This window comes from Octopus bimaculoides, chromosome 5 (genome assembly GCF_046866305.1).
Source record: "Octopus bimaculoides isolate indiv1 chromosome 5, ASM4686630v1, whole genome shotgun sequence".
NCBI lineage: Eukaryota > Metazoa > Mollusca > Cephalopoda > Octopoda > Octopodidae > Octopus > Octopus bimaculoides.
The window spans coordinates 106,447,684-106,463,644 of record NC_142932.1 but is presented as its reverse complement, the minus strand read 5'-3'; the positions used below and the strand labels follow the sequence as shown (position 1 = coordinate 106,463,644).

At 35.7% G+C, this 15,961-nt stretch overlaps 1 protein-coding gene across 7 annotated transcripts in view; it reads left to right on the top strand.

Moving 5' to 3' along the window:
• The window catches only part of LOC106883585 (ankyrin repeat domain-containing protein 17), a 120,375-nt gene extending 105,175 nt beyond the window's left edge, over positions 1-15,200 (top strand). For all 7 annotated transcript variants that reach the window (XM_014934654.3, XM_089352879.1, XM_089352883.1 and 4 more), the window contains 11 exons: positions 20-234; positions 390-508; positions 1,960-2,430; positions 2,844-2,952; positions 5,238-5,384; positions 5,496-5,642; positions 7,243-9,227; positions 10,533-10,721; positions 10,883-11,100; positions 13,155-13,301; positions 14,543-15,200. In XM_014934654.3, the coding sequence (XP_014790140.1) occupies positions 20-234; positions 390-508; positions 1,960-2,430; positions 2,844-2,952; positions 5,238-5,384; positions 5,496-5,642; positions 7,243-9,227; positions 10,533-10,721; positions 10,883-11,100; positions 13,155-13,301; positions 14,543-14,578 (3,783 nt within the window). In that variant the 3' untranslated portion in view covers positions 14,579-15,200. The remainder of the gene's footprint in view (positions 1-19; positions 235-389; positions 509-1,959; positions 2,431-2,843; positions 2,953-5,237; positions 5,385-5,495; positions 5,643-7,242; positions 9,228-10,532; positions 10,722-10,882; positions 11,101-13,154; positions 13,302-14,542) is intronic.
• The last annotated feature ends 761 nt before the right edge of the window (positions 15,201-15,961 follow it).

Below are 15,961 nucleotides of genomic sequence, written 5' to 3'. Positions count from 1 at the left end.
TCATTTTTTTTATTTGCAGGAATTAAACAAAAAGTGCAGGCAGTGTATGGATGCAATCATAAGTGCCAAAGATCGGCAGGCGGCAGAAGCTAACAAGAATGCTACCATCCTTTTGGAAGAACTAGATAAAGAACGACAATGGGAGGAAAACAAGAGGGCAGCAGCAGCAAAGCGGAGGGAACGGAAGAAAAAGAAGAAGAAAGAGAAATTGGAAAAAGAAAGAGAATCAAATATGTAGGTTGCCAGTTCTGCATAAATTGATTGCATAATTTCCATTTGTTCAATAACCCTGAATAGACCGGTTTCATTGTATCTAAATTAATGATAGATTAATAAGTACGACTGCAAGATTTGACTTATTCCTTCAATTTTTTTCCCGTTTCTTTTAGCAAAAACAGTTCTCCTGTGCCCGAAACAAACAGTACACCTAAAGGGGAGGAAGAAGAAGAAGAGGAAGATGTTTTAGTTCTATTAGAACCACCTTCTGCAACTACTACTACTACAATAGGTCTGTTATTACTTTATTGCAATTTTAATTCTGTAAAACATTTTTAGTAAAACTCTCTCTCTCTTTCTCTCTCTCTTTCTCTCTCTTTCTCTCTCTCTTTCTCTCTTTTTCTCTTTCTCTTTCTCTCTCTTTCTCTCTCTCTCTCTCTCTCTCTCTCTTTCTCTCTCTTTCTCTCTCTCTCTTTCTCTTTCTGTGTGAGGTGAATAAACTCATCTAAATTACACAAAATTGAAAATAACACTGACATCTCATTTTAACAGATATACTTACCTAAATTTTATTCAATAAAATCGCCAGTGGCTTCAACCACAGCCTCCAGATGACTTTGGAATCTCCTGCAACTCTTCTGGATGATTTCCTTGTTCAAGATGGTGAATGCTGCCATAATCCTTGCTCTCAATTCATCTTTGGTGTTACAAGGAGTTTTGTTGGTCTCTTGTTCAACTGCACCCCACCCATAATAATCAAGGGGGTTGCAGTCTGGAGAGTTAGGTGACCAGATGTTAGGAGTGATGTGGTCGCAGAAATTATCTGGCAGCCATGACTGGATTCTCTTGCTTGTGTAGCATGGTGCAGAGTCCTGTTGCCAGACATAGTCTTCCAGCAGCCACCCTCTTGACCCAGGGCAGCATTGCCTTCTCCAGGCACTTGGTGTAGACTTATGTGTTACGTCTGAGACCATGTGGGAAGATGAATGGAGGCCGTAATGTCACCATCACAAGTGATCACTCCAAACTTCCTGATGTTGACTGGTTGTTTGATTTTTATCACTCTCGATACATATTTTTTTACTTATTTATAGCTTGGCCTAGCAATGATTTGCTGGCTTTAATAGAGAGCATGTATACCAGTTGCTGTAAAAATCCACAAGCTTCTTACTCTTAGTGTTGGTTTACATATCCTATAATATTTAAGAATACTTTTTCTTATTAATTAAATTGAGCTGTAATTGTGGTGGAACATCATCTGCTCATTTGTGTGAAAAGAGGTTTGCATCTCAGTCATCTGGTTTGTACCATAAGATAAATCAACAATAATATATATATATATATATATATATATATATATATATATATATAATGGTAAAATTATGATTGGCAGAATTGTTATTGCATCAGACGAATCACCTTGTAAAGTTTATTTCTGGGTCTGTGATCTGAGTTCAAGTCCTATCAGAACTAATAAAATATCAGTCAAATACTGGAGTTGATTTAATCAACTAAGCCCACTCAGGTTGCAGTTTTGTGCCAACGTTTGGAATTGGTATTAGTAAAATTACGTTTTAATGCATACATTAAATAACAATGTCTTTTTATAAATTTAAACCATTTTTCCCTGTGCATGTATGTATGCACATGGACATGTGCTTGTATGTGGCACTTGCATGTTGAAAAAAAAGAATTGTTTGTTTTCAGTAAGGTGGAAAATGTAGTTTTCATTGTATTTTGTAGGCACTATAAGTAACGGTGCAATGAGTGAACCAAAGATCAAGCGCTATCGGAACCACCAAGCAAAGCTTATTACATGTCAAACTTCAAACTCAAGTCTAAATCATGAGTTGCGAAAGAACAAGAAGGGCAAAAATAAGGTGAAAGACAAACCACCGGATAGCAGGCTCACAAAATTGTCAAATACCTCAACAGTTGCTATTGGCTCCTCGGCCACTGCCAGTCAAACCACTTCAACAGTAACAATGTCTGTTAGTAACATGAATGGGAACAAGGAGTCTGAGGTGAGATCAACTAATAGTGGAAGTGGTGGAGGAGGTAGTAGCAGTGGTGGTGGTGGCAATGGTGGGAGCAGCAGCAGCAGTGGTGGTGGAAGTGGTAATACTAACAATAACAGCAGCAACAACAACAGTAACAGTAGCAAAAAGAAAAAGAGAGACCATGTAAATTCAAGTTCTTCAGGTAAAAAGTCAAGTAAGTGTGATTTTTTTTTTTTTTTTCTGCCAAATTATTTAAGCTAATGAGATATATTTATTTACCATTGTTACATACTTTGTGGAATTTGTATTCACTTGACATTTAGATGTAAACATATTTATATATTCAGGAAAAAACTTCATGTAGTTTTTTCCTTAAGAACGATTATGCTAATGTGACTGACTGAACTACTAAGAACTATATCTGGGTAGCTAAATCTCCCTCAAATCATAGCCTACTGTCTTAAAACAAGGACTCACATAAGATGTCTTAGAAACATTGAATAAAAGATGGCTGTTACTTGATTCCAGTGTCCCTTTGGAATGACTTATTCATGCTGTTTATGTATTATTTAATTTTGCATATACTCTATTTTTATATAATTTTTTTTTTCTTCTTTAATCTTACAGCTATTGGAGATCTTGATGATTTTGGGTCTTTGCTAGAAATACCATATAAAGTTTATGGTCCAGAAATTGATAAATTATTAACTAAAAGCTTGGATAAAAAATCAATTGTGTAAGTCTTATGTTTGTTAATCTTAAACATACATTTTTATGTTCAGATCTTCATGTTGGCCTGTGATGCATTTAGAACAGTTAACTATGTTGTTACTGTATTTCTAACTAAAATATGTTTTTTACTTCGAAACTTGGACAAATTGTTTGAAAAAACAATTATTTGTTTTTTGATATGATGTGGTATTTGTAGCATGACTTGATAAACTAAATAGACTTTTTGTCTCAAATCTACTCTTAATTCCATAATGAAAGTTAAAATTTTGCTTAAATATCACTATATAACAAGTGTTATTGGTCATTATTCACCTGGGTAAATAACAATTATGATATAGAAATATGCATATAAAACAGGTATGCAATAATCATCATCTTCATTGTCGTTATAATGTCCACTTCTACATGATTTGGATGGAATTTGCTGAGGTAGATTTCTTGTGGCCAGATACCCTTCTTGTTGCCAACCTGACAGGTTTTTACAAAAGATTGGAAATGGACTCTGCATGTGTAATGGTGATGCTCATTGGCAAATTTCAAGACATAAATACACACATATATACTTGCATGGAAAACGGACGTTATATAATGCACAACAGGCTTCTTTCAGTTTCTGTCTACCAAATCTACTCACTCAGTTGTTATTAGCTTAGGGCTATAGTGAAAATAACACTTGCCCAAAGTTCTCTGCATTGGAACTGAACCTGAAACCATGTGGCTGAAAAGCAGACTTCTTAACCACACAGTAACACCTACACCTATGATGTATCTCAAAATTTATCAGTGTTTGAAAATGACAAAATGAGATACATTCACATAGACCTTTTGAGTAAACAGAAAATAAAGAATTAGGGTAGGTTTGAACACACATTGGGAAGTCTTTGCAGTTGACTTAATACTCTGCTTTGATGCTTGTGCAATCTCCTGTGACTATTGAGTTTCTTTGGGGTTTTTTTAAATTATGGAAATGGCTGAATTCAGAAGGATATTTTTTCCTCTGAAATTTGCATTTTACCCTACAATTTTTTTGATGTTCAGTTGTGTTGCAACATATACGTGGGACTGGCGATGATCCCATCACTTTTGAGTCTTTCTTGATATACAATAAAAGAAGTATTAACAACACTTTCACATCTACGATATACAAAGTCAGATATTGTCACCACATTTTTTACCTGCTCTACATCACTAACTCTTCATCTGATTCATCTGATCTATAGAGAGAAAATAAATTTACCTCTATATGTAGTTCTTAAACAATTCCTTTCTGCTGTTGGATTATTTTGCCTCTTTTTCATTTTGCTTTTTTCTTTATATATATATATATATTCACTGTCATCCCTTTTTTTCATTTACAATAACTGTGGCACATGAATATTGTTACAGCTTTAAAGTCTGCCACAAGTTTGACCAGACAAAACTATTAGTCAAAAATTAACAATAGTTAGCTTTGGGTATGGTGTGGAAGTGATAATTTCCCAGACTATACCATACTGACTAGTACAAGTTTTTTTTTTCACTCACATAAAAATTAAGCTCATTACTGTATTCAATATCCACTTCATAGACTGTCCATATTTCTATGCCCCATTTTGCAGGTTTGTCCAGCATTTATATCACACCATCGTTTCATCTATGGTTAGTCTTTTTTTCCCTGGCTTGTAAAACAAAACAAACAAAAAAAAGCTTAAATGCCTTTTGCACAGCAAACAAAAAGGCTTTTATTTTAATAATGGGTCAAAATTTTCTTCTCCACACATTGGTGTACTGCTAGTGTCTTGTATTGTGAAAATACTAACAGCTTAAACAATCCTGTTTCCAGTCTAATGGAAAATGTTTCATTTATTCAGTTATATTTAATAGCTTCTTGATTCTTATTATAAAGGTTAGGGTTTTAAAAAAATGGCTGACATGTTGAAAGCCATGTATTACTGGCTCTTCCCCACTCTGTTCTGCTTATCTGTTTACTTCTGTGATTATTGACTGGAACAATTGATTTGGCATAACTAAAAGGAAATGAGTTAAGCTGAATCTCCAAGCTAGTATTCATTTTTTGAGAAGGTTCAAAGTATAATGAAATCAATGTGTAAAAATATCCAAAATAATTTAGATGACATATTTTGGATTATTTAGTTAGACTAGTAAATTAATTTTCTTATCATTAATGCTGAGGGTAAGGATGGAAACCAGCACTAAATGATATTACAGATATTAGGTAACATGATTGCAGTTGTGAAATGTTTGTAATATTAGGTGGTAACCACTAATTTTTTTTCCCCCCCACCACAGGGAGTGTCAGGAACATTTTGGACCTTTATTAGATAAAAATACCAATTCAAGTGATCGAACTGTCAGTTTAATGAAGGCTCACAATGTAAACATGAGTCCTAAAAGAGGTCAGAGAAAAGAAGATGGTTGGAAAGAAGTTGTAAGGAAGTAAGTTTTCTTTAATTTTTGTTGTTGTTTTTTTTTTTTGTATTTTGCTATATTTTTGAAATATTTAATTTTTTTTCTATTATAATTAAAAATGCAAATGTTTTTGTTTAGATCTAAAAAAATCATAGTTTCTGCGAATGCTATCAGTCGAGTAATAGGCCGAGGTGGTGCCAATATTAATGCCATAAGAGATGCCTCAGGAGCGCATATAGAAGTTGAAAAACAGAAAGGCTCTGGTGACAGATTGATTACTATCAAGTAAGTTGCTTCTGAGCTTTTATCTCTTTTAACATCAAGAAAGATATAAATATTCATAATTCTACATTTTAATTATTGTTCGTCATGAAAGGTTTTGTATTTCTTCTTAGATTTCTGGCTGATCTATTGCTAACTGGCTTTTTGCTTGATATAATTACAGTTGTACTGTGGTGGAATACATAGTCTCTTTGCCAATTGATGTCTGTTTTTTTTACCCATTAGCTTTTAATGGCTGAAAGTGAGAGTAAGGAACATTACCACCATCATCATTTAATATCCACCTTCCTAAGGCAGCGAGTTGGCAGAAACGTTAGCACGTCGTGAAGGTGGCGAGCTGGCAGAAACATTAGCAATTAGCATGCCGGGCAAAATGCTGAGCGGTATTTTGTCTGCCACTACGTTCTAAGTTCAAATTTTGCCGAGGTCGACTTTGCCTTTCATCCTTTCGGGGTCGACTAAATAAGTACCAGTTACGCACTGGGGTCGATATAATCGACTTAATCTGTTTGTCTGTCCTTGTTTGTCCCCTCTGTGTGTAGCCCCTTGTGGGCAGTAAAGAAATAAGAAATATTGGCACGTCAGGTGAAATGCTTAGCGGTATTTCGTCTGTCTTTACTTTGCGAGTTCAAATTCCGCCAAGGTCAACTTTGCCTTTCATCCTTTTGGGGTTGATAAATTAAGTACCAGTTGCATACTGGGATTGATCTAATGGACTGGGCCCCCTCTCCCAACATTTCAGGCCTTGTGCCTAGAGTAGAAAAGAATATCCACCTTCCTTGCTGTAGAGTGAACAGGAGCTGATAAACCTGAGAACTGCACCAAGTTCTGTCTGCTCTGGCATGGTTTCTGTGACTGGAAGCTCTTCCTAGTGCTAACGACTTTAGTGTGTACTAGGAGCTTTTTAAGTGGCACCAGCACTAGTGATATCATCAAGTAATTTGTAAGGCAAGACCTGTCAACTGAAGGAGAAGACTTTGTGATGAGTGGTTTAGAGGAACAAAAACGGGCCTCGTGCAGTTGGAGAAAAAGGTGAGAGAGAGAGAGAAGATGGTGAAGAAGATGTCAGGGTATGTGTGGTTCATAGGATTGGATAGGGCGAGGGAGCATTTGAGTTTGTGAGAGTGAAAGGAGAGTGGTAGCTGGTGGTGAGTGATGAACATGAGTGGAGGGATGGAGGGGTTAGGAAGATGATTGTGTGCAGGTGCAATAAACATAAGCAATGTGCTTTTAGAGCCTCATATCATCCACAGAGAATTATTCATATTGATTTAGTAGAGGCTTTTTTTTATAGATATAACTGGTATGTATGCTAGTAGCATGTAAAAAGCACTCACTATACTCTTGGAATAGTTGGCATTAGGAAGGGCATCCAGCTGTAGAAACCATGTCAAATCAGATTGAAACCTGGTGCTGCTCCCCAGCATACCAGTTCTCAGTCAAACCGTCCAGCCCATGCCAGCATAGAAAGCGGATGATAAATGATGATGAACTGAACTTGAAACATTATTATGTGGTAGAATAAGAAAATGTATATTAGGCTTTGGACAATTTTTCATGTTTCCAACTTATTTTAATGGAAACTTTTTTTCCTTTCTTTCAGGGGATCTGCTGAAGCAACCAGACAAGCTCATTTATTAATAAATGCCCTAGTTTCTGATCCTGATAAAGAAATTGCTGAGATATTACCCAAAAATAAACAATCACGACAGAGCCAGCAACAACAGCAGCACACTCAGTCACATCAGCAGTCAAATCATGTCCCATTGCAGACTCAGTTAACATCTGAATGGACAAACTCCAGTGTGGCTTCAACTAGCAGTAATAGTGATAGTTGCAATACTAACCATGTCACTAACACTTCTATTGCTAGCGGGACTTATGTTTCCACATGTCCTTCATTGTCAAGCTACAGTTCGAATAATAAGGTTCAAAGGCCTGCCATCTCCAAACAGCAACCCTCTAATTTGGTGACTTCCACTGTTGGTAATACTGCACCACGACCAACATTGGTACAAAGTTCTGGAAGTGGTGTTGTGCAGAGTCAAGTCTGGTCAAATGCTCAGTCCACTTCAACCCTCAACTCACCTCAGCACAATCCACTTCCCTCTCAGAAGTCTGCATCGTTAAGTAATGTCACTCAGCAGCAACAGTCCCAACCCCACCATCAGGTACAGATCCGGTCTCCGCCCACTACAGCTTCCGTTGCCACTTCATCTGCTCCAGAGGCCAAAGTTGTTAGGCAGTTGTTCCCGAGTGATAAGCGGACAACAACTGTGCCTACTGTGGTAACAACTACCCATGCAACTGTCACCTATAGCAGTGCTCCATCAGGGATAAAACTAATAACTTCTACTGCTACCTCAGCTGTAAAGGTTGAAACCCATTCCTCTAATTCTTCTCCTCAAATTAAGTCTACAATCACACCTAGCACCAAAGTTAATTACCGACCTCCTCCTCCTCCTAACATGAAGCCATTAGATATACTTTGTGGTGGTGGTGGTGGTGGTGGCGGCGGTGGTGGTGGCGGTATAGCCCCTAATCCAGTTGGCCCTCCAACTGCTCCTTCAATAGTAAATACTAACTTAGTAATGCGAACAGGTGGTGGCAATGTTTTGCCTCAGTCTCAGCTTTCATCTGAAGCAGCATCCATTCCTGTCACATTACCATGTGACTATTCTCCTTTTAATAACTTGTTTAGTCATGTTGCTGAGCAGGTAATGGGGAAAAAAGACGACCACTGTGGAGAAAGAATGAATTTTGCCAGTGTTGCTGCAGGAGTGCAAATGAATTCTGGATTGCCGTCCCAAGTTGGTCGAAGTTCCCCTAAACCATTACCTGCAGAACCAAAGATAGACGCTGCTTTGCAGGCTAAAGCTCCTGGCTATAAACCTAATGGACACAGGACAAATTCCCCCCAGCACACTTTAGTAATATCAGATCTAGAACCAGTTAAAGTGCCCAATTATAAAAACCCTTTTGGACTGACTTTACATAATTCAGATGTTATGTTAAATTCAGTGGGTTGCTCATTGTCACCCCGGTCAAATAATTCAGGTCAACCTGGATTGTCTCCAAGGACCATAAGGGCAGGTGTAACTTTGGAAGCAGCACACCAACGGATGCTACCTCCTGTTATGTCTAGTCAGAAGGAGGAATATACCATTCCTAACCAACCTATGACTCTTCCGAAAATAGATAGCATTTTAAATCCTCTTGCACCTGATTTCAAAAGTGTTTCCACACCTCAGGGGAATTTGCCTGCACAGTTTCTTGGTCGTACAGGGGTTGGTAACTTGAATTCTGGTAACATTCAAACTGCAATGTATGCAACTCATGCTTTAAATGCTACTTTTGTAAACCCTAACTACAGCAGTATGCACCCTCAGCCCAACTACCTCCCTGTAGCTCCACCCCATCCTCCACCAATGCCAGATATGCAACCCAATTATAACATACTCAGCCAATTTAGTAACCAACCAACTACTAACATGATAAATCCTAACCAACCAGTGCAGCGTCCATATTCACCAATGCATCCACAAGTGCGACCAAACAGTGCACCATCTATAGCACTACGTACAAAAGGTAAATAATTCTTTTAGTTTATAAATTTAACTTGAATTCAAAATATTTTTATTCCAGATAGTTATTGAAGTGGTTTAAAGAATGGTAATCTGATTGAGCCAATCTAACACTCGTGTATCCATGATTTATTATTATTTATTTATATTAAAATTCAATGATATTCTTATGTGGGCTTTGATGGATTTCAGAGCCTCCAAAGTCTATATAATATTGCAAGTGTATTAAAAAAAATGTATCGTTTATGAAGTTGGGCTCACCAATAATTTTTAAAAAGTGATAGTTATGTTCATTGTTTATAATGCCAAATTTTTTTGTGAAGAAAATGAACTGACTGTGTTTAATATTTGTGTGTGTGTTTATGATGGGACTAATTTCTTTTCTCTGACACTTCTTATTTGAAGATATGATTCTTACTTCAAGGTTCTGAAATTCTCTGTATTATTATTATTATTAAGGGATGGAGAAACAAGGAAATTGTGGTATTTATAGCTTTCTCTAAGGTATTAGAGTTACAGTTGTGCGTGTGTGTATGGATTCAGTTAAAATTTAACTTTTCAGTTTTAGAGCAACTTTTGACAAAATTGCTTCATATTATCTAGTTTGGGTGATGAGAAGATTTGAAATCAATTTACTTAGCATTGTGGTCAGAGTAAATATTTTACAAAATGATGTAGAAGTTGCTTTTTCATGTGTGCCAGTGTATTCTAATAATTTAATATAAAAAGAAATTGTAGGTCTTAGTAATTATTTAGTATGAATATTTAACCTTATTTTTAACTTACTGCAGTGATTCTGAGCAGTTAAAATATATCTGCAATATATTGGTTATACTTCTACAATACACAAAATATCTTTAATTTTTTTTTATACAATTCCTAATAGTATTCAATTATAAAAATATGTGAATTTTTAAACACCAATTACTTATAAGAGTCCATTCTAGTAAAAATAGGAATCAAAGAGGTCCATCCATAGGTGAAAAGTGATAAACACTGGCTTACTCTTCTGGCCACGAAGGTGTTCAACGTGATGAAAAGACTGAAAAGAATAGGTGTGATCCTTTAATCTGTGAGAATATAGAGAAACAGACTGACCCAGTCAGAATTTTCTTTGACAGTTAATTTGTCTATTCAAGATAAAGCAGTTCCTTCTATCACTTTGTTTCAGTGTTTTATCAATATCTTAGTGTGTTACTATTTTCATCTACTTGCTCAATATTAATTACAGTTTTATTGCTTTTCTACTTTCATATTTTTACCATTGCATACATTGTTAAATAATTTTTTTCTTTCTTTACTTCTGAAGGCGTTCAAGGTCCATCTTCTCCTTTGCCCCTGAGTACCACTCCTCCACCACAACCCTTAGAACAAGTAAAAAATATTATGGATGAACGTAAACTTTTGAAACCCATTGGAGGAGAACGTATGATTAAAAAACCTCAAGGAATCAACATGGATAATGATTTCAACCCAATGATATGGGCGCTTAGTTCAGGTATGTGTGTATGAAATGTTATCCTGTTGTTACTATAATTAAATATGTTCTAATTACTAAGCAAGTAAATATTTGTTAGATTCAGTTTTGAGATTGCAGATATTTATTAAAAACAATTTTTTCAGAAGATTTGCAATATTTATTGTATTTTATATCTTCAGAATTGAATTCCGAGTGGCCTGCAAGTAGTTCTCCCATCATGGCTTCAGCGGCAATGTCTACTCCAGTCATGACCTCATCTACTGGTTCTACTGGAATAATGACGCCTACTGTCACTGGACCGAATGAAGGGAGAGTGCCATCTCGTTTGGAGAGTGCAACTATTCGAGGCAATTTACTGGATGGCAAGCGCCCAGATCAAGTTGGACAGTCTTATCATGTAAGACATTTTATAATAATAGATTTTTTAGAAATTTAGTGAAATAATTTTTTTTCTCCTTGTAAGGTTTCTCACATCTGATTATCTTTGGTTTAGAGCAATAACGTTTTAAGTCTCTAATCCTAATAACAAAGTTGAATTTCAGTGCCTTGGTAAAGTTGCAGAGGCACTGTGACATGGCATGTCTTTGATATTTCTAGACCTAGCAGTGCTCCATTCTTCTACAGTTATGACCGCTGATTTCCTTTTGAGAGAGAGAAAGAGATATGTATATCGTAGTAGTTATTTTAATGTCTGTTTTTCCACGTTTGCATGTGTCAAATTGGTTGTGGCAAATTTTCTGTGAAATTGAGAGACCTGCGACAAATACCACAAGGCAGTTTATCTGACCCTGTATTATATATACCCACTACACTCTCTGAGTGGTTGGCGTTAGGAAGGGCATCCAGCTGTAGAAACTCTGCCAAATTAGATTGAAGCCTGGTGTTGCCATCCGGTTTCACCAGTCCTCAGTCAAATCGTCCAACCCATGCTAGCATGGAAAGCGGACGTTAAACGATGATGATGATGATGATATGATCATCATAATCATATCTGTTTTTCATGCTGGTATGAGTTGGTTTATACACACAGACAAAAACAATTATATTTCTCATAAAATATTTGAGTCTTACAGAATCTGAATTTATCTATTAGCTGTACATCGATATAACCTTGTTAAAGCCAATAATTGCTTCAATAACTGCTCTCTTTCTCTCTCTCACACACACAGGCTTGGATTTGTGCATTTGTTTGTATAATGTGGATGAGCTTATGTACATAATAGATCATATTTGTTGTATTTGTGGATAATGTTTGGAAATGACATGTGTTGCATTCATTGCACACCAAATAGTTTCGCCTGGCTGGCTTTCACTTTTGGTATTCAAAACTGAGTATATAAGTGTATGAAAGTAGTATCTCTTTTGCTGGTGTTACTGCAAAAATTAACTAGACTGCTTCACACAATTCTTGCTGATGCATATAAGGTGACTATTTCAAACCAGCCTGGCCTATTTTCTCCTTTAAAGTTTATTTTGAAGATTGGAGATTTTATCTTTGTTTCAGTTAATGCCATATTTATACTTTACTTGTATTTTATATACGACCGAGACCTTGTGCTTGAGAAGACCCATCAAGCTGAGCAAAATCACAGCCGTGACAGATACTGGTGTCATGCAAATGGCACTCATGTCAGTGGCATGTAAAGCACCCACTACGCTCTCGGAGTGGTTGGCGTTCGGAAGGGCATCTAGCTGTAGAAAATCATGCCAAATCAGACTGGAGTCTGATGTAGCCTTCCAGTGTACCAGCCTGGTCAAACCGTCCAACCCATGCCAGCATGGACAACGGACATTAAATGATGACTGTGATTTATATATATATATATAAATAAAAGGAGTTAAACACAGGTGTTATTCAAATTAAAAGAAGTAAAAGAATTTGAATAACACCTGCGTTTTACTCCATTTATTTATTTATATATATTATACAAAATATTTCACATCAACCTGGAGTTTCTACCTTTACAAACAGGGCGTTGTGTCCTTATTACTTGTGTGATTTTTTGCTTCCCTGGTAACTATTTTTTCCGTGTTAATTGTAAACAAGGAAAAAATACACACATTCATTTATATCTATATATATATATGTGTGTATATATATATATATAATAGAGACAGACAGACACACACACCTTTTGTTGAATTTACGAGTTCATGAATTAGTTAGGAGTCTTACCAAAGCTATGTATATTTGTTATCTGTATAAGCTTGCTGAGGATAGTGGTAAATATGCAAAAATTGTCTCCACACAACCATACTTACACATGAATTCAAGTATATGTATGAACCATAAAAAAGAAAATCAATCCTATCCATTAAAATTTCAATTGATTCTAAATTGGGAAATATTTTATAATATTTTATTTGGTTAACTTAATTAACAACTACAACAATTTTAATCCACATTTGGTTTATTTGTCCCAATGTAAACACCAAAATGATATCTTGCAGGGCAATCCGCATATGTTGATGCACCGTTTTAGTAATGGAATTGCTACTTTCAACCCACCACCACAAATACCCTTGTATGCGGTGCCACCTTCAGCAAAAGACTTATGGAACATGAAGATCCCTGTGACTGATGTAAGCGAAAAGGGAGTAAGTAATTTTTATTTTTTATTTTTTTACTTCAGCATATTTGTTAGATACAATATATTATGAATAATGGTGCTTGTATTGTTTTCTACATTTTATTTTAAAAAGTAGTTTTTAATATATCCTGAATTGGAATGCCTTTCTAAGTCTATCTTAAACAAGGTACATAACACTTCTTAATTCAAGTTTACCTGACTAGCGAAATAGGGTCCATTCTTACTTCAGAAGTAGAGTGGTTAAAAGTAGAAAAACCATTCAATGTTCGAAAAACATTTGATTCAACAACCCATCCAAGTAAGGGTCTTACCATTATTGTATTAACTTCCACTTTTCTATGCTTGCATGGATCAGACAGAGTTCATTGAGGTAGATTTTCTAAGGCCAGATGCCTTTCCTAAACCTCATTCATCTCTAAGCAAGCAAATATTTCTTCATGGCTGTGTATGTTTCCATAGAAGATTAGAAATGAGGAGACCGTTTGTATTACAGTGATGTTCATTCACAACTATTGCTTGATGCCAAGGACAACGAATGCACATGCATACACCCATTGCATAGAAATCTATTTGATGGGTTTTTTTCAGTTTCCATCTACCAAATCCTCTCAGAAGACTTTGGGTGGCTTGGGACTACAGTAGAAGGAACTGACTCAAAATGCCACGCATTAGGACTGAACCTGCGACCATATAGTTGTGAAGTGGACTTTTTAGTTATGCAGGCATGTTTTTACCCATAGTATGTGTATGGAATGTATTGCTCCAAATTTGGTAGAAATTATATAACTAATGAAAGGCTGATTGAATGTCCATTGTGTTAAAATGACGTCATCATTATCCTTTAATGTCCGTTTTCCATGCAGGCATGGGTTGGACAGTTTGACCCGAGCTGGCCAGTCAGGAAGCTGTACTAGGTTCCAGTCTGATTTAGTTTGGTTTCTATGGCTGGATGCCCTTCCTAACAATAACCACTTTATAGTGTGCTGGGTGTGTTTAATGTGTTTAACGCAACGACAATGATGAAGATAATATAATAGTGTACACAGTGTATGAATAAAAGGCTATTACTCTAATTGGGCATGGATTGTGTTCTTACTAAAGGTCACTATTCTAGCTTGATTTCTATATTACCCCTGAATGCTTGCAAGTCAGTATTTTTGCAGCTAAACAGCTTTTAATGTTATCTTTAAATATGAGGTTAATAGTCTGCAAAATTTTAATTGCAATTTCTGTTTATTACTTTTACAGAACTGGAACTCGTGGAATCAGCCGAATGCCATGTGATTATTTTTTAGAGCTCTGATTACATTTTTGTCCCCAAAGACTGAGCAGATGTGCCTGCATACAGAGGATTACCTACCTCCATCATTAATGGCAGCAGTGAGATGATTACCAGGTCTACTAAGCTATTGGTTAACTCAGCCTCTGATATCCCCAATCTTTGGGGTTTTTTTCTTCTTCTTCTTTGCTCTCCTGAGGAGAGGAAAGAGCTATGGGCAATAACACTGGCAGCAGCAAGGATGACAATCTTTTCTCCCCATGATAACTGCTGTTACCATGGCTTGTGCAAGTTGAATGCCAACCTTGGGAACATTTCAGGAATGATGTACGAAAAAAGATTGAATCTTTGTTTGACATTTCCTTGTTATTGTTCAGGCTTAGTAAATGTGTAAATCTGATGACGCAACGACAATGATGAAGATAATATAATAGTGTACACAGTGTATGAATAAAAGGCTATTACTCTAATTGGGCATGGATTGTGTTCTTACTAAAGGTCACTATTCTAGCTTGATTTCTATATTACCCCTGAATGCTTGCAAGTCAGTATTTTTGCAGCTAAACAGCTTTTAGTCTTTCAAGAAAGTAATTTTAAATAATAAAAATTATTAACTTTGAGAATCCATTATTTTCCTGTGTTTCTAAATTCGTTTTCTCTTACATCTCCACTTGTTTGAATCTTGTTGATTCTCAAATCATGACTGCTTTGTTAATCCCTCTTTGTTAATTACTAGTAAAGAAAAAGGACAAACTCCCGTTGTTTTTTTATCCTTTTCCTTCATATTTTATTAATGCTTTCCAACTTCATTTTTATATTTTCAAATTATCAACTTCAGCATTAATAATTTGCTTTAATAAATAATTGGAAGTATGAGCTCCCATAAGAAAGAAACCATTACTTCAGTACAACCTAATGGATTTTCTTAGCCGTATTAGCAAAGCTAAAAGAATATTCTTAGAAACCACTTATAGGAAATGATAATAGTTTACTATAGTTTTAAATGTTTAAACCTCTAACATTTACTTTCATGTGTAGCGTTTTAAGTTTGAATGTTATAGGGTTCACTTAAGAATGAACATGATATTTTTAGTAATATGTCATGTAAAGCAGATAAAATAGTGTTCATTTGAACTTTTTTTTTTAGTTAATCTGAGAAAACTGATGGTTTTTAATTGACACCTTTTTCAAAACCATCATGCACAATAGGACTCATAGTTTAGTAAAATGTAATACAAACCAGATATTGTGAAATACATTTTCTTTTTAGAAAAATAATGAGTTGGTGTTAATGGTAGCAAAAACTTACCTTCAATACCTGGTAAATAAATTATGGTTTGAAAATAATCTAAACATAATCAAGTTAATGTTGCTTAACCTGTTTTGAA